At 46.2% G+C, this 23981-nt stretch overlaps 1 protein-coding gene and 2 long non-coding RNA genes across 3 annotated transcripts; 1 reads left to right on the top strand and 2 right to left on the bottom strand.

Moving 5' to 3' along the window:
* Positions 1–223: 223 nt before the first annotated feature.
* On the bottom strand, positions 224–11847 carry LOC121655790. Its single transcript, XR_006013305.1, has 3 exons — positions 11837–11847; positions 3684–3687; positions 224–296 (listed from the first exon to the last, which is right to left on the bottom strand). It is a non-coding gene; the product is annotated as an uncharacterized LOC121655790 (long non-coding RNA).
* Positions 11848–12969: 1122 nt separating this feature from the next.
* LOC121648844 lies at positions 12970–15396 on the bottom strand. The gene is made up of 4 exons (XM_041999275.1): positions 15380–15396; positions 15015–15219; positions 14723–14868; positions 12970–13245 (listed from the first exon to the last, which is right to left on the bottom strand). The coding sequence occupies exons 1-4, from the start codon at positions 15380–15382 to the stop codon at positions 12970–12972; spliced, it is 630 nt and encodes a 209-aa protein (XP_041855209.1). The 5' UTR covers positions 15383–15396.
* Positions 15397–22985: 7589 nt separating this feature from the next.
* On the top strand, positions 22986–23596 carry LOC121655563. The gene is made up of 3 exons (XR_006013241.1): positions 22986–23035; positions 23182–23306; positions 23415–23596. It is a non-coding gene; the product is annotated as an uncharacterized LOC121655563 (long non-coding RNA).
* Positions 23597–23981: the final 385 nt, after the last annotated feature.

Below are 23981 nucleotides of genomic sequence, written 5' to 3'. Positions count from 1 at the left end.
TGCATTTGTGTCAAAGTTGGCTCGATGTTTCATGAGGCCTCGCTTTCACCATCCCTATCTGCGGCTGTTCCTCTCTGTATAAAACCAAAATATATGTGTTGATTTACTAAGTTTCATTTTCACTAATGTTCATGACTTATTTTTAATTGATGACAGTACATTTCTTGTCAATAAAATGCAGAATCTACGTTAATTTGTTCTGCCTTAGTTAATTTCACATGCTGTTGTGCAAATGGAATAAACAACAGGTGGAAATTATAGGCGATTATAAAGACACCCCCAATAGAGGAGTGGTTCTGCAGGTGGTGACCACACACCACTTCTCAGTTCCTGCTTTCTGGCTGATGTTTTGGTCACTTTTGAATACTGGGGGTGCTTTCACTCTAGTGGTAGCATGAGACGGAGTCTACAACCCACACAAGTGGTGCAGGTAGTGCAGCTCATCCAGGATGGCACATCAATGCAAGCTGTGGCAAGAAGGTTTGCTGTGTCTGTCAGCGTAGTGTCCAGAGCATGGAGGTGCTACCAGGAGACAGGTCAGTACATCAGGAGATGTGGAGGAGGGCAACAACCCAGTAGCAGGACCGCTACCTCCACCTTTGTGCAAGGAGGAACAGGAGGAGCACTGCCAGAGCCCTGCAACATGAGGGTGGTATGAGAGCCCAACGTCCACAGGTGGGGTTGTGCTTACAGCCCAACAACATGCAGAACGTTTGGCATTAGCCAGAGAACACCAAGATTGGCAACTTCGCCACTGGCGCCATCACAGATGAAAGCAGGTTCACACTGAGCACATGGGACAGACAGAGTCTGGAGAAGCCATGAAGAACATTTTGCTGCTTGCAACGTCCTCCAGCATGACCGGTTTGGCAGTGGGTCAGTAATGGTGTGGGGTGGCATTTCTTTGGGGGGCAGCACAGCCCTCCATGTGCTCACCAGAGGTAGCCTGACTGTCATTAGGTACCGAGATGACATCCTCAGATCTCTTGTGAGACCACTGCTCACTGCTGGTGCAGTTGGCCCTGGGTTCCTCCTAATGCAAGACAATGCTAGACTTCATGTGGCTGGAGTGTGTCAGCAGTTCCTGCAAGATGAAGGCATTGAGTCTATGGACTGGCCTGCCCTTTCCCCAGACCTGAATCCAATTGAGCACATCTGGAACATCATGTCTCACTCCATCCACCAACGCCACGTTGCACCACAGACTGTCCAGGAGTTGGCAGATGCTTTAGTCCAGTTCTGGGAGGAGATCCCTCAGGAGACCATCCGCCACCTCATCAGGAGCATGCCCAAGCGTGGGAGGTCATACAGGCACGTGGAGGCCACACACACTACTGAGCCTCATTTTGATTTGTTTTAAGGACATTACATCAAAGTTGGATCAGTCTGTAATGTGTTTTCCCATGTTAATTTTGAGTGTGACTCAAAATCCAGACCTCCATGGTTTCAAAAATTTGATTTCCATTGATAATTTTTGTGTGATTTTGTTGTCAGTACATTCAACTATATAAAGAACAAAGTGTTTCATAAGAATATTTCATTAATTCAGATCTAGGATGTATTTTAGTGTTCCCTTTATTTTTTGAGCATTGTATATAAAAACTTCCCCAAACTCAACTGGCTGGGTGGGAGGCTGTGGGAGAAGATGGCGGCATGCTTTGGGTGCAGCAGCTCAGTGTCAGCTAACCCTTTCAGTGTTTTGTATGGCTGTTTGTGTATGTGTTGTTACTCCTCTGGAGTACATTCTGCTGGGCGGACTACATCTACAGCCGGCACGAGCTCCTCCAAATGGCCAAATGGTTACATCTGACTTTTTCCGCTCCCACGACATCCCAGTGGCTATAGCCAGGACCTTGGGCTCTCCGTGGATTACCATTCCCGTGGGGAGGAGGCAAAGGCAGCGTAGGGACAGAAGGCAGAAACGGGGCTGTCGAGCAGGTGTGCTGTCGGGCAGATGAACTGAAGCTTCACCGAGACCTGGCTTCATTCAGCCATACCAGACGCAGCCATTGAGCTAGCAGGCCACACTGTACACCGCCACGACAGGAGCAGGGACTCCGGTAAGAGCAAAGGAGGGGGTTTGTGCATATATGTCAACAACAGCTGGTGCACTAACTCTAAGACTGTAGACAGTCACTGCTCCCCGGACCTGGAGTACGTGACTGTTAAATGCAGACCCATTTACCTTCCGAGGGAGTTTACTGTTGTCATGGTAACCGCTGTGTATGTTCCACCAGATGCTAATGCTAACTCTGCTCTGGGGCTCCTGCATAGCACCATTAGCAGCTGGCAAGACAAGCATTTTGAGGCAGTGCATATTATTGCTGGGGACTTTTAACCATGCTGAATTGAAAACTGTGCTCCCTATGTTCCATCAGCATGTGAAATGTGCCACTAGAGACACTGGACAAGGTCTACTCCAACATAAAACATGGCTACAGGGCTATAAAGCTCCCACACCTCGGCCAGTCAGACCACATGCCCCTGCTCCTAGCACCAGCATACAACCCCCTCATGAAACAGGCTCCTTCCACAATAAGGACTGTTAAAACTTGGCCTGAAGGGGCCTCTCACCAGCTGCAGGACTGTTTTGAGAGAACCAACTGGGACATTTTTCACCACCTGAACCTGGAGGAGCACACAGCAGCAGTCCTGGGTTACATCAAACACTGTACCGACACTTGCTGTGGACAAGTGCATCTGGGTCTATCCCAATCAAAAGCCCAGGATGACCAGAGAGGTCCAGCACCTGCTGTGGGAGAGAAGTATGTCTTTCAGGTCTGGTGATATGGAGCTATACAGTGTTGCAAGAGCCAACCTGAAGAGAGGCATCCGACGGGGTAAGATGGACTACAGGAAGAGGATTGAGGACAACTTCAGCAGGAACAACACAAGGCAGGGGTGGCAAGGGATCCGGCATATCACCAACTACAGGCCAAACCTCGCTGCTGTTGACGGGGGCCTTTCGCTGACAGAGGAGCTTAACCTCTTCTTTGCCCGCTTCAAGATGGAGCCACCGGAGGTAGCTGCACCACAGTCACCAGCCCTCAGCTGCCTCTCCCTCACTGTGGAGGAACATGAGGTGAGGCGCACACTGAGGGCTGTGAATCAGAGTAAGGCTGCTGAACCAGATGGCATTGCTGGACGGGTGCTAAAGGACTGCGTGGACCTGCTGACGGGGGTTTTCACCAAGATCTTCAACCAGTCCTTACTCCAGTCCACTGTCCCAGCCTGCCTGAAGTCCTCAACCATTATACCTCTGCCCAAAAAGTCCACAATCAGCAGCCTAAATGACTACAGACCAGTTGCACTAACCCTGCTCACTATGAGGTGATTTGAAAAACTGGTACGTAGTCACATTATTTCCTGCCTCCCACCTACACTGGACAGTCACCAGTTTGCATACAGGGCAAACAGATCCACAGAGGACACCATCACCACCACTCTCCACACTGCTCTGTCACACCTGGAGCAGTCAGGGAGTTACGCGAGGCTGCTCTTTGTAGACTTCAGGTCCGCTTTTAACACTATCCTCCCACACAGACTGAAGTCCAAACTAGAGACCCTTGGACTCTCCAATTCCATCTGCCTCTGGATTTTGGATTTCCTGACAGGCCGCTCTCGGGGGGTTAGAGTAGGCGCCCACATGTCCACAGCCCTCAGCCTCAACACTGGCTCCCCACAGGGCTGTGTGCTGAGCCCCCTGCTCTACATCCTCTACACCCATGACTGCACCTCCATTCACCCCAGCAACACCATCATCAAGAGATAAGCCCCACCACTGTGGTGGTGGGGGGACAACAACCTGGTCCTAAACACCACCAAGACCAAGGAACTGGTAGTGGATTACAGGAGGAAGAAAACGGACATTCAGCCTCTGTAGATCGGCGGGGACTGTGTGGAGAGGGTGGCTGTCTTCACGTTTCTGGGCGTTACCATCCAGCAGGACCTGAGCTGGAGCGCTAACACTACTGCTCTGGTGCAGAAGCCCCAGCAGAGAACGTACTTTCTCAGACTTTTAAAGAAGAACAACCTGGGTGAGAAACTGCTGGTGTCCTTCTACGCTGCTCCATTGAGAGGGTGTTAACATACTGTGTCTGTGCCTGGTTTTCCAGCTGCACAACCGCGGACAGGAAAGAGCTCCAGAAGGTGACCACCACAGCACAGAAGATCACTGGCCGCCCTCTCCCATCTCTGGAAGAACTATAAAGCTCTCGCTGCCTCAAAAAAGCAGAAAACATTTTATGGGACTCATCCCACCCCGGATACTCTATCTTTGCACTGCTGCCTTCGGGCAGAAGATACAGGACAATTAAAGCAAAGACAAATAGACTAAAGAACAGTTTTTATCCAAGAGCCATTGTAGTTTTAAATGCTGCCATAATTTGAGTGCCTTTTTAATGCAACATTCAACTTTTCTGTGCAATATTAGGGAGCCATGAATGAATTAGTTGGATGTATGGATTTGTGTGTGTGTGTGTTTAACTTTGCACTTTTATCTCAGTGATTTATTAATTTGATTTTATTACTGCACTCAATTTCATTGTATAATGAACAATGACAAGTTTTTCTATTCTATTCTATCTACAGCTTGAGTCCTCTACCAGAGTCCTGGGAGCTTGAGGGAAGTGAATGTAAAATGTTCTGTTTGTAAAACACTTTAAACTTATTACAGAACTTGAACCAAGATTTTAAACGTTCTGAGAGGTTCAGGATGTGGGACTGGTTACTGGTTCTGGTAAGTTCATGTGGTGTAAGAGGCCTAAATCAGAGACAACCATACTAAAACCTTCCACAGGTTTTCTATTAGTCAGTAAAGTGTAACTACACCCACCTACTTTTTAACTGCCAAATTCTGAAAAATTGCTGAAACTGCAAGAGTTAAGTGTGGTGGTTAATACCGCTGGTTCGAGCCTCGGCTAGTGTAAGGTTCAAACAGTGGTCTTTCTGTGCAGAGTTATCATGTTTATGCGTGGGTTCTCTCTGGGTACTCCGGCTGCCTCCCACCATCCAAAGATATGCATGTTAGATTAATTGGTTATTATAGGAATGAATGGTCGTTTGCCTCTCTGTCTTGGCCCTGTGTTGGACTTGGGACCCGTCCAGAGTGTACCCTCCCTCTCCCCTGTTAATTTCTGAGATAGGCTCCAGTTTCACCGTGACCTTTAAATGAACTCAAGTATAGAAAATGGATGGATGGATGGATGGACTGCAACGGTTGGGGTGTGACATATGGGGTCATTAAGGAGCAGAGAGTGGGAGGGTCAGGATACACAAGCAGAAATGACTGAATGACTGACAGCAGCTCAGCAGCCACTAGCAAGATGGAGAGTAAGCGAGATTTTCAAAGCATCTATATAACAGAGTGGTATTTGAGGTGAAAGACTTTTCCTTCCAGATACCCCTCAGCTGCACAAGAACAATGTGGTCCTTAACCGTATCAGTCAGAGCCGTTTAGTGCTGTTTCACTGCCCTGTCAGCAGCTGCAGCAGCTCTGGAAAGCTGTGGAAACTCACTGCAGCTGCTGGAAGTTGCCGTTGCCACAATTTGAGCTGCTGTCTGTCACCAGATGAGAATCAGCAGGTAAAGAATAAAGTCCGGTGTTACTTTTACACCTCTCAAAAGCACAAATTCGTACCATTGCAGGAATATTTTATCAGAAACTCTGTGAAATACGGTGGCCGACAGGTGCAAACACGCTGAAACTACGTATTTTTATCTATTTATTTATTACATTTGGCCTCACTCTTGTACAATATTAGAAAAAGTTCAGCTGTTTTATGTTATTGACGTAAGCATAATAAAAACTTTTGGTAATGTAGTTTCTCTCCCCGTGCTCTGCTCAAACTTCCCACCAGTTCTGTTCTTCTCACTGTTGTCTGTCTCTCGGGTGAAAACACACCGCGGGCCCTAGAAACTCGGAGCACTTCCGTTGTGTAAGTGAATTTGCAGCATTTTCTTCTTGCAGCTGTTCTCGTTTATGCAGCGCTTGTCTGTATATGCAGCGTTTTCTTTTTGCAGTTTTCATTTATGCAGCGCGTTTTTGTATTTGCAACATGTTTGCACCTGTTGGCTACCATAGTGAAAGAACAAACATCTGAAACTAGCAAATCCTCACCATATAAGTTCACATCTGTTCATATGTATTGGTGGGCATCGTTTTCTATAAATAGCAAGGACCTACCTATTTTCATCTGAAGGGATGGTTTTAAATTTTCTCATGAAGTAAAGAAGCACCAAGTAAGGCTCAAGTACAGCTCTACATCATCAAAAACAAAACCTGGTTTTACCCTGTAGTGGGCACCATGAGCCATTTTTTTTTTTACCAGCAAAATGCTTTTTTATTTTTTAAATAAATGAAAAAAATACAGTATAGATGGTTTTCAACATAATTAAGTAATACTGTGTTATTTCCACAGGTTTTCTATTAGCCATTAATAAAAACTAATTTTAAACTCTGACCTGAGAGTTTCCAGTTTGCAGTCTGGACTCTTCAGTCCACCACACAGCTTCTTCACTCCTGAGTCCTGCAGGTCGTTGTTACTCAGGTCCAGTTCTGTCAGAATGGAGGACTGGGAGCTGAGGACTGAGGACAGAGGTCCACAGCTTCTTTCTGAGAGACCACATAAACTTAGTCTGGAGAGAAATTTACAGAGAAAAACACAAATAATATACATGACAAAATTATGAGCCCTCATCGTGGATGCAGACTGAAGGACCACCTGTAGAGAAAATCAGGTTTCTAACCTTGTTATCGTGTCAATGTGGTGGATTTTAATGCTCAAAGACATAATGAGTAAACAAGGTTTCAGCATGGTGGCTGAGAATTTCCAGATAATCAGTGACAGTCTGAGCACTTTATACAACACTTTATACAACAAAGTACATCATATACCTGAAGAACTAATCTGTCAGGGTGATGGATGGATTAACAAGATTAATCAAGTCATCATGTAGACAGCATTTATCAGATAATCTGGTTATAATAAATCCTATTAACACACCTCCGTTCATCCCTAATACTCTGATATCTTAGTGCACATAGACACACATATCTGATTTATTTGGTTGTTCATATATTTGCAAGTGCAACAAACTGTGTTCTATTAAAAGATGGAAAAAATGCAGTAACAAAAAGAGAGGAACAAAAACAAAAAAAATGATGACATGCAGCAGTCCATCCATCCATCCATCCATTCTCTTCCGCTTATCCGGAGTAGGGTCGCGGGGGCAGCTGCCTAAGCAGGGAAACCCAGACTTGCCTCTCCCCGGCCACATTCACTAGCTCATTCGAAGGGATACCGAGGCGTTCCCAGGCCAGCCGAGAGATGTAGTCTGTCCAGCGTGTCCTGGGTCTGCCCCGGGGCCTCTTTCCGGTGGGACGTGCCCGGAACACCTCACCAGGGAGGCGTCCAGGAGGCATCCTAACCAGATGCCCGAGCCACCTCATCTGGCTCCTCTCGATGTGGAGGAGAAGCGGCTCTACTCTGAGCCCCTCCCGAATCACCGAGCTTCTCACCCTATCTCTAAGGGAGAGCCCGGCCACCCTGCGGAGGAAACTCATTTCGGCTGCTTGTATTCGAGATCTCGTTTTTTGGGTCATTACCCACAGCTCATGACCATAGGTGAGGGTAGGAATGTAGATCGACCGGTAAATCGAGAGCTTTGCCTTTTGGCTCAGCTCTCTCTTCACCACGACAGACCGATGCAGAGCCCGCATCACTGCGGACGCCGCACCGATCCGCCTGTCGATCTCCCGCTCCATCCTTCCCTCACTTGTGAACAAGACCCCAAGATATGTAAACTCCTCCACTTGGGGCAGGACCCCATCGCAGGCCCGGAGAGAGCACTCCACCCTTTTCCGACTGAGGACCATGGTCTCGTATTTGGAGGTGCTGATTCTCATCCCAGCCGCTTCACACTCGGCTGCAAATCGCTCCAGTGCGAGCTGAAGATCACGGCCCGATGAAGCCAACAGAACCACGTCATCCACAAAGAGCAGAGACCCAATCCTGAGGCCACCGAACCGGATCCCCTCCACACCTCGGCTGCGCCTAGAAATTCTGTCCATAAAAGTTATGAACAGAATCGGTGACAAAGGACAGCCTTGGCGGAGTCCAACCCGCACTGGAAACGATTCTGATTTACTGCCGGCAATGCGGACCAAGCTCTGACACTGGTCGTACAGGGACCGGACAGCTCTTACAAGCGAGTCCGGCACTCCATACTCCCGGAGTACCCCCCACAGGAGTCCCCGGGGAACACGGTCAAATGCCTTCTCCAAATCCACAAAACACATGTAGATTGGTTGGGCAAACTCCCATGCCCCCTCAAAGACCCCAAAGAGGGTGTATACAGCTGGTCCACTGTTCCACGACGGGGACGAAAACCACACTGCTCCTCCTCAATTCGAGGTTCGACTATCTGACGGACCCTCCTCTCAAGCACCCCTGAATAGACCTTACCGGGAAGGCTGAGGAGTGTGATCCCCCTGTAGTTGGAGCACACCCTCCGGTCCCCCTTTTTGAAGAGGGGGACCACCACCCCAGTCTGCCAGTCCAGGGGGACTGTCCCCGATGTCCACGCGATGCTGCAGAGGCGTGTCAACCAAGACAGCCCTATGGCATCCAGAGCCTTAAGGAACTCTGGGCGGACCTCATCCACCCCCGGGGCCTTGCCACCAAGGAGATTTTTAACCACCTCAGCGACCTCAGCCCCAGAGATAGGCGAGCCAGCACCAGCTTCCCCAGACTCTGCTTCCTCATCAGAAGACGTGTTGGTGGGATTGAGGAGGTCTTCGAAGTATTCCCTCCACCACCTCACAACGTCTCGAGTCGAGGTCAGTAGCCCCCCATCCCCACTGTACACAGTGTTGACGGAGCACTGCTTTCCCCTCCTGAGCCGCCGGATGGTAGACCAGAATCTCCTCGAAGCCGTCCGGAAGTCATTCTCCATGGCCTCTCCAAACTCCTCCCACGCCCGAGCTTTTGCCTTAGCGACCGCCGAAGCCGTGCTCCACTTAGCCCGCCGATACCCATCAGCTGCCTCTGGAGTCCCACAGGCCAAAAAGGCCCGATAGGACTCCTTCTTCAGCTTGACGGCATCCCTTACTGCCGGTGTCCACCAACGAGTTCGGGGGTTACCGCCACGACAGGCACCGCCGACCTTACGGCCACAGCTGCGGCTGGCTGCCTCGACAATAGAGGCACGGAACACAGCCCACTCAGACTCAATGTCCCCCGCCTCACCCGGAACTTGGTTGAAGCTCTGCCGGAGATGGGAGTTGAAACTCTTTCTGACAGGGGACTCTGCCAGACGTTCCCAGCAGACCCTCACAACACGCTTGGGCCTGCCAGGCCTGACCGGCATCCTCCCCCACCATCTGAGCCAACTCACCACCAGGTGGTGATCAGTTGACAGCTCCGCCCCTCTCTTCACCCGAGTGTCCAGGACATGCGGCCGCAAGTCCGACGACACGACTACAAAGTCGATCATCGAACTGCGGCCTAGAGTGTCCTGGTGCCAAGTGCACATGTGGACACATGTGGTGTTCATTATAGACAATCCATGACGAGCACAGAAGTCCAACAACAAAACACCACTCGGATTCAGATCAGGGGGGCCGTTCTTCCCAATCACACCCCTCCAGGTCTCACTGTCATTGCCCACGTGAGCATTGAAGTCCCCCAGCAGAACGAGGGAGTCCCCAGAAGGAGTGTTCTCCAACACCCCCCCCCAAGGACTCCAAAAAGGGTGGGTACTCTGAACTGCTATTTGGTGCATAGGCACAAACAACAGTCAGGACCCGTCCCCCCACCCGAAGGCGGAGGGAGGCTACCCTTTCGTCCACAGGGGTAAACCCCAACGTACAGGTGCCAAGTTGGGGGGCAATGAGCAGGCCTACACCTGCTCGGCGCCTCTCACCGGGAGCAACTCCAGAATGGAAGAGGGTCCAGCCCCTCTCGAGGGCAGTTGTTCCAGAGCCCAAGCCATGCGTCGAGGTGAGTCCAACTATATCTAGCCGGAACCGCTCAACCTCGCGCACCAGCTCAGGCTCCTTCCCCGCCAGAGAGGTGACATTCCACGTCCCTAGAGCAGAGGATCAGACCGCCAGGGTCCCCGCCTCTGGCAGCTGCCCAGCTCACAATGCACCCGACCCCTATGGCCCCTCCCGTAGGTGGTGAGCCCACGGGAGGAGAGGCCCATGTCTCCCTTTCTGGCTGAGCCCGACCGGGCCCCATGGGCAAAGGCCCGGCCACCAGGCGCTCGCCTCCGTGCCCCACCTCCAGGCCTGGCTCCAGCGGGCGGCCCCTGTGACCCACGTCCGGGCAAGGGAAACCTTGGTCCTTGTTTTTTCATAATCATAAGGGTTCTGTGAGCCACACTTCGTCTGGTCCCTCCCCTAGACACATGGTTTGCCATGGGTGACCCTACCAGGGGCATACGCCCCCGACAACATAGCTGCCAGGATCGTCAGGACACACAAACTCCTCCACCACGATAAGGTGGTGGCTCATGGAGGAGACATGCAGCAGTGTGCATCTTAATGCTGTCCTCTGTTCTATTTTGTTAGTTTTGTTTTGTATGTATTGTTTTCAACCATTTTAATGTTTTTGTACAGTCTACTTGGGTGTTTTGAAAGGCACTTTTAAAATAAAATGTATTATTATTATTCACAGGTTTGTTTTGCAGGATTATTAGCTTTGACATTAGCACAGCTAATGCTAAGACTGTTGAAGAAGTTTACTTTAGAAGTTTGAGTATCACATCACCAAGTACATACGTACTCCGTTAGAAATCCAATAATGGATGGAAAATGTAGACCAGGGATTTTCATACAACATATCAGAAGTTCATATAGATGTCTCAGATCTGATTATTACAATAGTCTGATTTCTCCCAGTTACTGAATTTTGATGGTCACATATCTTGAAGCTGTTCTTGTCCACTGAAATGCTGAAAACCACAAACTGCAATCAATTCAATGTCCAGATTCTTAGATGTAAATTCAAAAGATCTTGGAAGATCTAATTCAGACACCCTGCAGCTTTTCACGTGAAGCTTTCCCCAAAAACTGTTCAAATCTCTATTTCATTATTTAATAAAAGAACCCTACTTTGTAGAACCCAATTAGATCTCACTAAATAAAAATAAGTAACACCAGTTCCAAATGTTTAAATGTCTGCAGGAACAAACTTTACAGTAATCAGTCTTCTTTTTAAGCTCCATCAGCGTTCCCTTCTGATGAGACATCTCTCAGGAAGATGAAGATCAGTGAAAATCAAACAGCACAGTCTCCTTTAAGAGAGTTGGAAAGAGACTCTCTCAACGTCTACACACCAATATCTTTTGATTTGTTAAAATTGTTTTCACCTGTGTTCGTCTCTGATCACAGAACCAAACCTGCTCTGCAACAAATTGGGGCAGCAAAAGTAAGACAAGTATTTCTCTGTTACATTCTGTCCTATAAACCAGCAGCAGTATATTTCTCCACATCCTGCTATATATGTACTTACAGAGCTTTGCTGGAGGCTTTGACCACTGGCAGCAGCCTCAGAAGAACCTCCTCTGAAGGAGAGTATTTCTGCAGGTCAAACACCTCCAGATCTTTTTCTGATGACAGTAAAATGAAGACCAGAGCTGACCACTGAGCAGGAGAAGAGTTTATCTGTGGAGAGACGTCCTGATCTCAGGAACTGATGGATCTCCTCCTCTAGAGAACGATCATTCAGTTCATTCAGACAGTGGAACAGATTGATGTTTCTCTCTGCAGACACATTCTTACTGATCTTCTTCTTGATGTACTGGACTGTTTCCTGATTGGTCTGTGAGCTACTTCCTGTCTGTGTCATCAGGCCTCGTAGGAGACTCTGAATGGTCTGCAGTGAAAGACCCAGGAGGAAGCGGAGGAACAAGTCCAGGTGTCCATTTGGACTCTGTAAGGCCTCGTCCACAGCTCTCTGATGGAGACGTATTGAATCTGGTTTCTTTAAGTTTGTGGACCTCTTAGAAAGTGTTTTGTGTTTTTTAATTAGGTTTATTCCAGACTTGATGAAGGTGAGACGGCCGTGAAGAGCAGCCAGAAACTCCTGAACACTCAGATGGACGAAGCTGAACACCTTCTCCTGGTACAGTCCTCTCTCCTCTTTAAAGATCTGTGTGAACACTCCTGAGTAAACTGAGGCTGCTGTGATATCAATGCCACACTCTGTCAGGTCTGATTCATAGAAGATCAGGTTTCCTTTCTGCAGCTGATCAAAAGCCAGTTTTCCCAGAGACTCAATCATCTTCCTGCTCTCTGGACTCCAGTGTGGATCTGTCTCAGCTCCTCCATGATACTTGACCTTCTTGACTTTGGTCTGGACCACCAGGAAGTGGATGTACATCTCAGTCAGGGTCTTGGGCAGCTCTCCTCCCTCTCTGGTTTCCAGCACATCCTCCAGAACTGTAGCAGTGATCCAGCAGAAGACTGGGATGTGGCACATGATGTGGAGGCTTCGTGATGTCTTCATGTGGGAGATGATCCTGCTGGCCTGCTCCTCATCTCTGAACCTCTTCCTGAAGTACTCCTCCTTCTGTGGGTCAGTGAACCCTCTGACCTCTGTCACTATGCCATCACAGTCAGGAGGGATCTGATTGGCTGCTGCAGGTCGTGTGGTTATCCAGAGGCGAGCAGAGGGAAGCAGTTTCCCCCTGATGAGGTTAGTCAGCAGCACATCCACTGAGGTGGACTCTGTAACATCAGTCAGGGTCTCATTGTTGTGGAAGTCCAGAGGAAGTCGACTCTCATCCAGACCGTCCAAGATGAAGACAACCTGGAACTCTTCAAAGCTGCAGATTCCTGCTTCTTTGGCGTGTCACGTGCCGGATTGCTTCAAAAATTCCACTATAGTTCCTGTCCCCAAGAAGCCAAGGATCACTGGACTTAATGACTACAGACCTGTGGCACTGACCTCTGTGGTCATGAAGTCATTTGAGCGCCTGGTTCTGTCCCACCTCAAATCCCTCACGGCCCCCCTCCTGGATCCCCTGCAGTTCGCCTACAGAGCCAACAGGTCTGTAGACGACGCCATCAACATAGCCCTGCACTTCATCCTGCAGCATCTGGACTGACCGGGAACCTACGCCAGGATCCTGTTCGTGGACTTTAGCTCTGCCTTCAATACCATCCTCCCAGACCTCCTCCAAAACAAGCTGTCCCGGATGAACGTGCCTGATCCCATCTGCAGGTGGATCACTGACTTCCTGACGGACAGGAGGCAGCACGTGAGGCTGGGGAAGAACATCTCGGCCTCCCGGACCATCAGCACTGGCACCCCCCAAGGCTGTGTACTTTCTCCTATGCTCTTCTCCCTGTACACCAACTGCTGCACCTCGAGCCACCAGTCTGTCAAACTTATTAAGTTTGCGGACGACACCACCGTTATTGGACTCATCTCTGACGGGGATGAGTCTGCCTACAGGATGGAGGTTGAACGTCTGGTGTCCTGGTGCAGCCACAACAACCTGGAGCTGAACGCCCAGAAGACAGTGGAGATTATTGTGAACTTTAGGAAGCACACAGCCCCACTCCCCTCCATCATCCTGACTGACATCCCCATCACCACTGTGGACTCATTCCGCTTCCTGGGTACCACCATCACCCAGGACCTCAAGTGGGAGCCCACCATCACCTCTGTCATCAAGAAGGCCCAGCAGAGGATGTACTTCCTGAGGCAGTTGAAGAAATTCAACCTGCCAACAAAGACAATGGTGCAGTTCTACACAGCCATCATCGAGTCCATCCTCACTTCTTCCATCACCGTGTGGTACGCTGGAGCCACCACAAGGGACGTACAGAGGCTACAGCGTATCGTGCGCTCTGCTGAGAAGGTGATCGGCTGTACTCTCCCATCTCTCCAGAACCTGTACGCCTCCAGGACACTGGGCCGTGTGGGCCGGATCGCAGCCGACCCTTCTCATCCTGGTCATGGGCTTTTTGAGCCACTCCCCTCAGGCAGGAGGCTAAGGTCCATCCGGACCAGAACCTCTCGCCACAAGAAGAGTTTCTACCCCTCTGCTGTTGGACTCATGAACAAGAACTCTAGGCCATAAACGCTCTGTCTCAGTCACAGGACCTGTGCTCATGCAAAAAGAGACAAACATACTAAAGTTACTTTACTGTCACTTTAGCATACTCCCTTCTGGATTATGCTCTAACTCCATACCCATCCTGTATATTTTGTAATTTTGTGTTAAAGTGTAGAGACTTTATTTTGTTTTTAAAATTTTTGTTTTAGATTTATTGCATGCTTAAACTTATATTGTTTTTATGTCTGCACCAAGTACCGCAGCATTTTCCTAATGATGTGAACCTGCTCACTCATATGGCAATAAAAAACCTTTCTGATTTCTGATTTCTGATTTCAGTAAAGAAGTGATGAACAAGTTCCACCAAGCTGAACTTTGTCTCTTTCAGCATATTCAGCTCTCTGAAAGTCAGTGGAAATGTCAACTGGATGTCCTGGTGGGCTTTGTTTTCAGCCCAGTCCAGAGTGAACTTCTGTGTTAAGACAGTTTTCCCAATGCCAGCCACTCCCTTTGTCATCACTGTTCTGATTGGTTCATCTCTTCCAGGTGGGAGTTTAAAGATGTCTTCTTGTCTGATGGTTGTTTCTGGTCTGTGTGGTTTCCTGGATGCTGTTTCAATCTGTCTGACCTCATGTTCATCATTGACCTCTGCAGTCCCTCCCTCTGTGATGTAGAGCTCTGTGTAGATCTGGTTCAGAAGGGCTGGGTTTCCTGCTTTAGCAATCCCCTCAAACACACACTGGAACTTCTTCTTCAGACCACATTTTAGTTTACGTGGACAAGCTGCATCCAGAAGTTCTGAAAGAAAAGAAGAAATAAGAAGAGTCAGTAAAGATTTGAAGCCTCTGAGGAATGAGGATGTGAATATGTGATGTTCATATGTTGAGACATCAGTAAATGTGTCATTTATCCAGCGGCTTCAATCTTTAGAGAAATCCTCTTACTGCTCTGCAGACGCTCAGCCAGCTCCTCCTGCTTCAACCTCCTCAGGAAGTCCACTGTGATCTTCACTAACGCCTCTCTGCTGCTCTTCCTCGGCTCCTCATCCTCACCCTCCAACACTGAGCATTCTGGGTAATCTAAACTGAGAAGCTTCTGGAACTTCTTCAGCTCCTTCTTCATGAAAGTGATCATGTTGTCCTCCAGCAGCTGGAAGAGAAACGATATGAAGGACACAATCAGACTGAAATCATGGAGCCAAACATCAGATCCATGTTGGACACACTGACAATCCACTGGTCTACAAAGGTCAGCATGGAGATGATGTGGACAGAAGAGATGGAAAAGTAGTTGTTGTACATGTACAGACCATAAATATGGAGTCCAGCTGTGTTTGATGCTGCTGGGCAGACTGACCACTGGGAAGCTCTGAGCTCTGCTGGTCCACTCTGTGGAGGAATCAGGAAGAATCACATCACATTCTGTCACATGGAGAAGCTGTTTCAGCTTTTAGGAAGCTGTCACCAACACCTTCATGAAGCTCTGTGCTGAGGTGCCCTGGAGCAAGGCAGCCACAGCCAGTGTGTGCTTGGATGAGACTGACTGATGTCAGATGGAGAACCATGAGAGGAACTGTTAGAGTTTTAAACCAGAAATAGTTTTGGTTTGTTTGTGAGTCGAAGAGAGTTTTAGGGAATATTCTTTCCATGTGGAACATGCAGGAATTCTGTTTCCTGGAAGGTTTGGAAGTTTTCTAAAATAAAATAAACTTCAATCTGCCTCTGATTGTTCAAGAAAAACAACTCAACATCAAATTTAAACTATTATTTTCTCCATGTTCACAGAGGAAATGGAAACAAAGGTTTTATTGGAAGCAGCAACACATTCAGCTAAAGTTGTTAAAGAGACAAAGTCAGCCAGAAAAAGAAGCTCTACACAGAGCAGCATGTTATTTCCTAACAGTGTCAGGACTGGATATCATATGTAACACACAGCATGAACAGTAAGGAGGAGCTCGTTCACACTGGAAACATGAAGCTTTCTGAATTCTTAGAGAAATCCAGCTGTCTGAGTTTGGAAAGAACTGCATCAGACTGGTCTGACTGGGTTTAGGGATCAAACTGCAGCTGTTTGCTGGTTGAACCATCTGATCCAACTCATCTTAACATTTGAGCCCATCTGAAAGTCCTGATTCTCAGAAACTGTAGAAGCAAAAAGATTCACAACACAAAGTAAAACCTGATTCTGAGAGTTCAGCTTCGACTTTTACATTTTAATACTGACAACTACTTACTGTCTTTTAGATCCACGACTTTGATGGAAATTCATGAAATCTTCCTTTGACTGGTCGCTCATCATGGACACACAGCTGGGCCCAGGTTCAGGTCTAGATCCAGGTTTTAGCCTCTTTAGTTGACAAACTACACTGGAAACAAGCAACACTGGAACATCTGATGTTTGCAGGTAAACAGTGTGTTAGAGTAAGTTGACAGTTTAAAGTTAACAGTTTAAAGTTTCTCCCTTAAGGATGGGTAATGATTTGCGGTCTCACCCACCCTGCAGAGGACAGGATGTGGTGGTCACAGCTCTGTGTGATAAGGGTCATAAAGTGTTGTATGCTGATGTGTTTCCCTGTTTGAACTTTGCTTGAACTTTGTTTGCTCTACTGAAGTGTGATAGCTGCTCAATAAAGAGGCTGCGCTGGGGTTGAGACTTCGGAGTTGACACCAGACACTCTCTGAGTGCTGAACCACCGTCTCTCCCCATCGCGATGAAGCTGACTTCACTCTGAGTTCTTTGTGTCTTATTTTATGATAGAAAAATACCCATCATTTTTGGTGCCGAAACCCGGGATTCCAACATACCCATTCGTTGACAGGAGGAGGCCTGAACACCGAAACCCGCGCGGGCAGCCATCATCAGGACGGCTGAGAGGAAAGACCTGACGACTGAATTGTCTAACAGGCCAGTGATTTACTTCATGCTCATCCTGCCAGCGGTGGATTGACGGGATCCGTGACTGAGGAGGACACCCAACCCGGAGTGAGTATAAGCAAGAGAGTGACGCTAGGGAAAGAAATAACAGACGCCAGGTTAGACCTGGGAGCAGTCGTTGTTATAACACGCCAGATTAAATCTGGGGCAGTGTTGGTAAAACACGCCAAGTGGTTCCTGGGAGCAGTGCTATAGACGCCAAGTTTTTTCTTGGGAGCAGTCACTTAGTGCGCCAGACTAAGTCTGGGAGCAGCACTATAGAACACGCCAGAAATTTCTGGGAGCAGTGTAAAAACGCACGCCAGAGAACCCTTGGGAGCAGTGTTAAAGGTAAAGCGTCTGAAAGAAGGCACAGGGACAGGGCCTAGGCAGAAGTGTGTGTGAGTGAGTGACTGTTAGAGTGAGCGCTCGAAGTAGATTTAACTGAAGCATCGCACTGGTGGAAACCTGACGGTGATAACACAAGCCAGTGGTCTGGTGAAGTAGGTCAATTTACCTCTCGAGATTAAGGTCATAATTTCATAACACAACGCAGACCCAATATGGGAAACAGTGAATCTTCAGTCGCCTTAGAGGGCGATGTGAAATACATGAATCAGAGGAATCCGGATAACGTCAAGTTTCTGGAAAAATGGGTCCCTAAATATGGGGTGACAGGGAAGTTGAAGGTAGATGAGTGGCAGACAGTTGCAGATAAGCTGGAAGCAAGTGTAAGTGGTGAGACTGGTAAGAAGGCAGATAAGAAAAAGAAGGAGCTGGAGTGTGCGCACAGGTGGTTAGAGGAGTCTAAGATTCGCAGGGATAATATTAGAAAGTCTAAAGAAAGAAAGAAGGGCGAAGAGGCTGCTATGGCAGCTTTTGTAAGACCTGGTGATAACGAGACCGGTCCCATCTACCCAAGGAGACGGGACCAACCTGTTCAGCCCGCACCAGGCCCCTCGGGTGGAGCTGCTTCGGCCACCCAGGGTACTCCCAGAAGAGGCAGACTACCACCTACTCTGACCCCGACCTCGTCCCCGCTTGCATCTCTTACTGCTCCACCAGTAACAGATTCACCTAAACCAGGCCCGACAGCCCCGTTATGTCCATTGCTGCCACCTGCATATGACTTAAGACCATCAGATAGTGTGCGCCCACCAGCCAGATACACAGAGACTTTCCCCATGATTCAGGTTGCTAATCCTAACCCTGAGGCAGCTCACAGACACATGTATGTGTTCAGACCATGGACTCTTGAGGAAGCTGCCAAAGCAGTAGCAGGTGTGACTCCTCCTCGTGAGAATCCTGATGACTGGGTCCAGGACATAACTGACATTATACATTCCTACAGACTGGATGCTCACGAGGCAGGAGAAGCTATGATGTCCTCTTTGGGGAAAGACTGGGGCAGAGTGAGAGGAGATTATACAGGCAGAGATGCGGTAGGAGCAGTTAGCCCCTACCCAGCAGATGGTGACATAACTGGAGCCTATAAAACTCAGCTAGATGCACTTTTTGACCGTGTGCGTGTTGCCTTTAAGAAAATGGCTAATTACAGCCACCTTGCAGCTGTAAAACAGAAGCCAAATGAAGAAGTGGATGATTTCCGCATACGGTTTGAGAAAGAATTTAAAATACACAGTGGCATTCCCTATGATACTGATGAAAAAGACCCGTATCAGCAACAGCTTAAAACAGCCCTGTTAGACAAGATGATGTATCAACAGGAAACAGGTTTGCAGATGCAGCCGCGAAGCAAGCAGCAGCAGGGCAATTTGGGGTCAATGATCTCTACTCTGCTGAGCAGCAGGGGGTCTTTATTGACCACACGGTGCTGGGCGACATGCAGGAAGCAGCATCTAAGACAGAGAAACAACTCTGGCTTACTAAAGGAGCAGCTACAAGTCAGAGAACAGGACTTTATGAACTTAATGGTAAACCTGTTCTCCCAAAATCTTTATTTAAAGCTGCAGCATTGGTGACACATTGGTGACACATGGTGTATGTCATGTGTCAACAGGGGGGATGAGTGACATTATAGAGAAGCAGTTCACAGCCTTTGGATTAAAATCTTACTTAAAAAACTTTTGTAAATCCTGCGTGATCTGTATTAGACATAACCCACAAGGCAACATGAGACCACAGAGGGGCAGGTTCCCTGAACCAAAATATCCTTTTCAGACACTCCACATGGACTTTATTGAACTAAACCAGAGCGGACCACATGAATACTGTCTGGTAATGATTGATGCTTATTCAAAATGGGTTGAAATAGTCCCAGCTAAACATGCTGATGCACTGACTGTGGCAAAAGCAATTTGTAAACACATTATACCTAACCATGGTATTCCAGAAATAATCTATAGTGACAATGGACCACACTTTGTGAACAAACTAATCTCAGACATGGCAGAACACCTCAAAATGACTTTGAAAAACCACTGTGCATACCATCCTCAAAGTGCCGGATTAATAGAACTGACAAACGGGACAGTAAAATCCAGACTGAAAAAGTGCATGGAAGAAACTAAAAGGCCCTGGCCAGAATGTTTGGATTTAGTAAAGCTATACATGAGAATAACCCCTTCTGACAAAGGATTAACTCCTTTTGAGATCATTCATGGCAGACCTTACAGACTACACAGCAAATCTGCCAGTGTTAATTTTCCAGTGTTATTTGTATTTAACGACATTCAGATTTAATATAACACTTAACTCTACAAGACTAACACCTGCAGAGTTAGAGTTAGTGTATATTTAGGTAGTTTCACGCGGAGTATCACTATTGAGTGTTCAACTTGACCGCGCCTTTCAGTTCCGGTGAAGAAGCGTCTCAAAGTGCGCGGTCGCCATTTTTCCATGTCGCAACGGTAAGTTTTACTCGGTCAAATTCCTAGTTTAAGGTCGATATTAACATAATTGTTAGCAGAAAGATTAAAGTGGCTTGCATTTGCTGGATTGCGCATTAAGTCTACTGGATAAATTCATTTTGGGCAGTATTATTGTCGAAGTTACCGGTTGCTAGCAAGAACTTCAGCATGTGGCTAATTTAATGTGCCCTGGTTGCAAAATAAAAACTGCAACCGGTTTTAAAAATGTTATTTTATTCTTTTCAATTGCAACTGTTATAATCCATTTAACAACTGCAGGGTGGACTGACTCCTGCAACAGAGAGCAGACAAGGAGAGAAACCAGAAGACAGAGGAAGAGAAAGGTGAGTTGTTTTTTGTGATTGCTTTGTAATGGCTGTCAATCTCCTTATAAGATGTTAGCGATATAACTATTCACAACATGTCTGTAGGCGGGTGGCCTTATTCTAACGTCTAACGTCATTAGCCACGGTAGCAGTTAGCTCTTCATTGACCCTGCATAACGATGTAAGCTAACCGCGGTGGATCCCGTGGGTGGGTCAGGTTTGTTTACTTTTGGCCTTCGAACGCGGTAGTTGGTGTTTTGCATTGTCCTCATAAAATGCTAGTGTGTAAACTGTGTTATGTGGCGTAGTACAGCATATTTTTACATAGCTACTCCGGATGACATGTGGAGCTAATGTCTACAGATAAAAGACAGTGCAAAGGGTCACGTTTGTGAATAATGAACAGACCAGACTGTAGAGAACTCTGTGCATCACTCACGTTAATTCTTACAGTACACGGTTTTCACACAGTTTATGCTTCAGATTTGCATTTGACACATAGCAGTTCCGAACAGCAACAAGTCTTGTCACATTACTGTTATTTTCTGCTCTTGTGTTTTACAGGAAATTAACATCAATAACAATGTATATGCTTATAACATCATTATTTAGTATGTATATTGTTTGGTTTTATACAATTTATATGTAATACATACACAGTTTATATTCTTGTCATTGAAGGGAGTGATGCTGGTTCCTGTAGAGTATAAGGTAGTGAGTAAATGGGTCAAGGTCCCAAAGAGAGAAGATGTCTACAGTTACCAGGAATTTGTAGAAGGAGGTAATGTGATGGCAGTGGTAAAAAATAATTATGCATTTTAGCATTGTTGTACTTTGTGGTTTCTATTCTAAGTATAATTTCATATTAATACTGTTTAGTATGAAACATTAACTGTTTGGTACAACAATATCTGAGCACTTGTTTTTATTTCTCTGTTTATTGTATTTTGACTTCATAACCCTCTATGATGTAATCTATATTTTCTCTGTTAGTGCTGGTGAAATTCAATTTGCCAGATTTTACATCTTTGATGCTGAAAGATTCTGCAGGAGTGGAAGTGGATGCAGACATATTTGATGAACTTTTGAAGTCATCAGAGGTGTCTTTTAAAGCCTTCACTGAAGGGTCTCATGGTAAGAAATGAATTGGATAATGTAACTATGTATTGCCTCTGAAACTTTAAACTTATGTTTACAACACATGGCTGTTTTTGTGTTTTTAGATGACAGTGCTGAGAATTTGTCTTCAGAAGCCTCATTCTCAGAGTGGTCTCCATCACGTACATCTGAGGCATCATCATCATCATCGGGTTCAGATGCAACAATAATATTGGAATCCACCAAAGCTCGCAAAAGACAGCTGATTGAAGGGCCCCCTGACAGCACAATAGCAAGAGATGTAAGCTATATGTTTTTGTTGTTTTGTTAACTAAGCTTGTCTGTTTTATGCAGTTATTATTAAATGAACAAAGCTAATGTTTACTGTTATTTTCTTTTGAATGTGCCTTATATGAAAACATGCAATTGTTATTTCAGACCGTCATGGTAGCCCTGCATTCAAAGCCAGATGGTAATGAAATATTCAAAGAATATGAGAAAAAAACAGTCTTTCTGATGGTACAAGAAGAAAGATGGTGAACATACTCGTGGCAGACATGGTAGAGACTCATGGGTAAGTGAATATGCACTTGCAGACATTTTTGTCAAAACATTTTTCATTTTCTATGTTTACAGTTCAATATAATTATAATATTCAGTTTAAATGGTTTTGACTAAAATTACCAAAACAATTTTAGTCAACATAGATAAGTAATAGATGTAAATGTTTTGGGCTAAAATATCTTTCCAGTGATGCATCTGTCTCTTAATAGGAGGATCCCCCCAGTAAATGTGCGCATAACATATGCACTAGGCATTACAACTGTGTTCCCCAACTTAAAGGACCCAGATTCAAAGAATGGTTATGTAAGTATTCACATTAAAACACACATATGCTCTTATTTCTTTCTAAACATGCTATTTCTCTCCACAGTATTAATAATGTTATGTTTGTTTGTTAGAGGACTTGTAGGGAGTGTATTTGTATTGAAGTGTATTAAGACATGTAGATTTCCATACGCGCACAAAACATATTCCAAATATTATACTGAGATGGTTGATAATCTTTATATTTTGTGCTATAGTATACAGTTGAGCTGCTAATACTGCTGTCGTGTTTAATTGAACATGGCTTCACAGGTTTTATCTGTATAGAATTGACCTTTTTTTATTTAATAGGAACATTTTTATGACCACCAAAGTGGGTCTGGCTACCTGGCATGGAGGTTGAAAACTGTCCAGCGCAAGTCTGCTGGAGAGATAAAGAAATACAAGTCATCTATTCAACAAGGTCCCAAGACTCCTCGCAACATACGTTCAGTTGTGAAGCAGTTATCTGGTGATGAATGCAAGCAGGCAATGTCAGTGATGAGACACTCAGCTGACAAGAAGCTTGTCAAAGAAAAAATGATGGCAACATTTTAGCACAGACAAAAGGTGGTTCAAGATCCTGCTACAACCTCTGCTGTCCTGGACCATTTTCCAAGATTTCTAGATACCCCTGGCTTGGTATGACAAAGAATATGTTTTTATTAGTTTATGCTGTAATATTTTTCTTGCAATGCTATTTTTTGTTGATGTTTTTTTAGATTGATCAAGATTTTACAATGCTCTTTGGCGAAGAAGTATCAGGTAAATTCCTGGCAAGATGGCCAACATTCTTCAAACCGAGGATCATTGCAGATTGCAAAAATCTACCTGAATGTGCTCATGTCAGTGAGCTACTTGTGTCTGCACAGCAGGAGTCTGATGATTGTGGTAAGTGTAAAGCAAATGTCTTATAGGAGCAATAACAACTGTATTTCCTGTAACTATATTTTGTCATAATTGTCATAACTACAACATGGAAATCAACTATTGCGCTAACAAAAGTAATTGCTCTTTTGCCAATTCTCATTCTCTAGTTTGGGACTCTGAGGTTGCTGCCGTCCTGTTGCTTATTCATCTGTTACCTCCAACATCCAAGGGTAGGAAAGTTTAAAAAATCAGCACATCTGATGCTGCTGACCAGCTGGTGAAGTTTATTAAGGTATGCTACCAGTTATTTGTTGTATCAGGTACCTCTTAATTCTTGGGTGCTCACTGTACACCAAATTCCAAATTTCTTTTTGATATATTCAATATCTCTGTCTCTCAGGTGGGGCGAAGCATGGATGCCTTCCTCAGAGAAACCGGACCTGTTCAGCCATTTCTTCTGTGTGTTGGAGAAAGAAAGACCAGCATTCAAAATTTCTACATTGTCCTGGACCAAAAGGTCATTCCCTGTTCAACGCAGACCGGAGTTGGTGCCTTTGATGAGCTGTTCAAGGCCCATTTTGCTTTTGCTGTGTCCTAAGATGAGGTGTTGTACAACTTCTACACATTCATCCAGACCACTGTGTATGGCATAGATGTTGGCAGTACGAAGGAGAGTCCTCGAGTCAAAGAAATCAGAGCACCAATTCTTCATACTGCAGTTTGAAGAACACATCTTTGCCGGGGAATATGTTCATGTGTTACATTTGCAAGGTACACCATACAAGTTCTTCACTGTTATTTAGACATTTAAAGTTTCAGCATGGTTTGTACCCAGGAAGGTCTTTGCGTTTGAATTGTGGAGAGCCTGGATGTTCTTTTGTGTTTTGCACATATTCTGGTTACAAGCGGCACTTATCTCGAGCACATGGAAACAGTGTTGATCCAGATATTTTCGACAGCTTGGAGC

Source organism: Melanotaenia boesemani, chromosome 2 (assembly GCF_017639745.1).
Source record: "Melanotaenia boesemani isolate fMelBoe1 chromosome 2, fMelBoe1.pri, whole genome shotgun sequence".
NCBI classification, from domain to species: domain Eukaryota; kingdom Metazoa; phylum Chordata; class Actinopteri; order Atheriniformes; family Melanotaeniidae; genus Melanotaenia; species Melanotaenia boesemani.
The sequence above is the reverse complement of the archived record's forward strand: the minus strand, read 5'-3'. Positions and strand labels throughout refer to the sequence as shown.

Excerpts from the sequence above, each read along its gene's own strand:
- LOC121648844 (XM_041999275.1), bottom strand. Across the intron at positions 14,869-15,014 it reads GGCTGAGCGTCTGCAGAGCA|AACTTCTGGATGCAGCTTGT; the intron begins GTAAGAGGATTT and ends CTTTTCTTTCAG. Across the intron at positions 13,246-14,722 it reads ACATCACAGAGGGAGGGACT|GAAGTCAGTGATCCACCTGC; the intron begins GCAGAGGTCAAT and ends CCTGTCCGTCAG.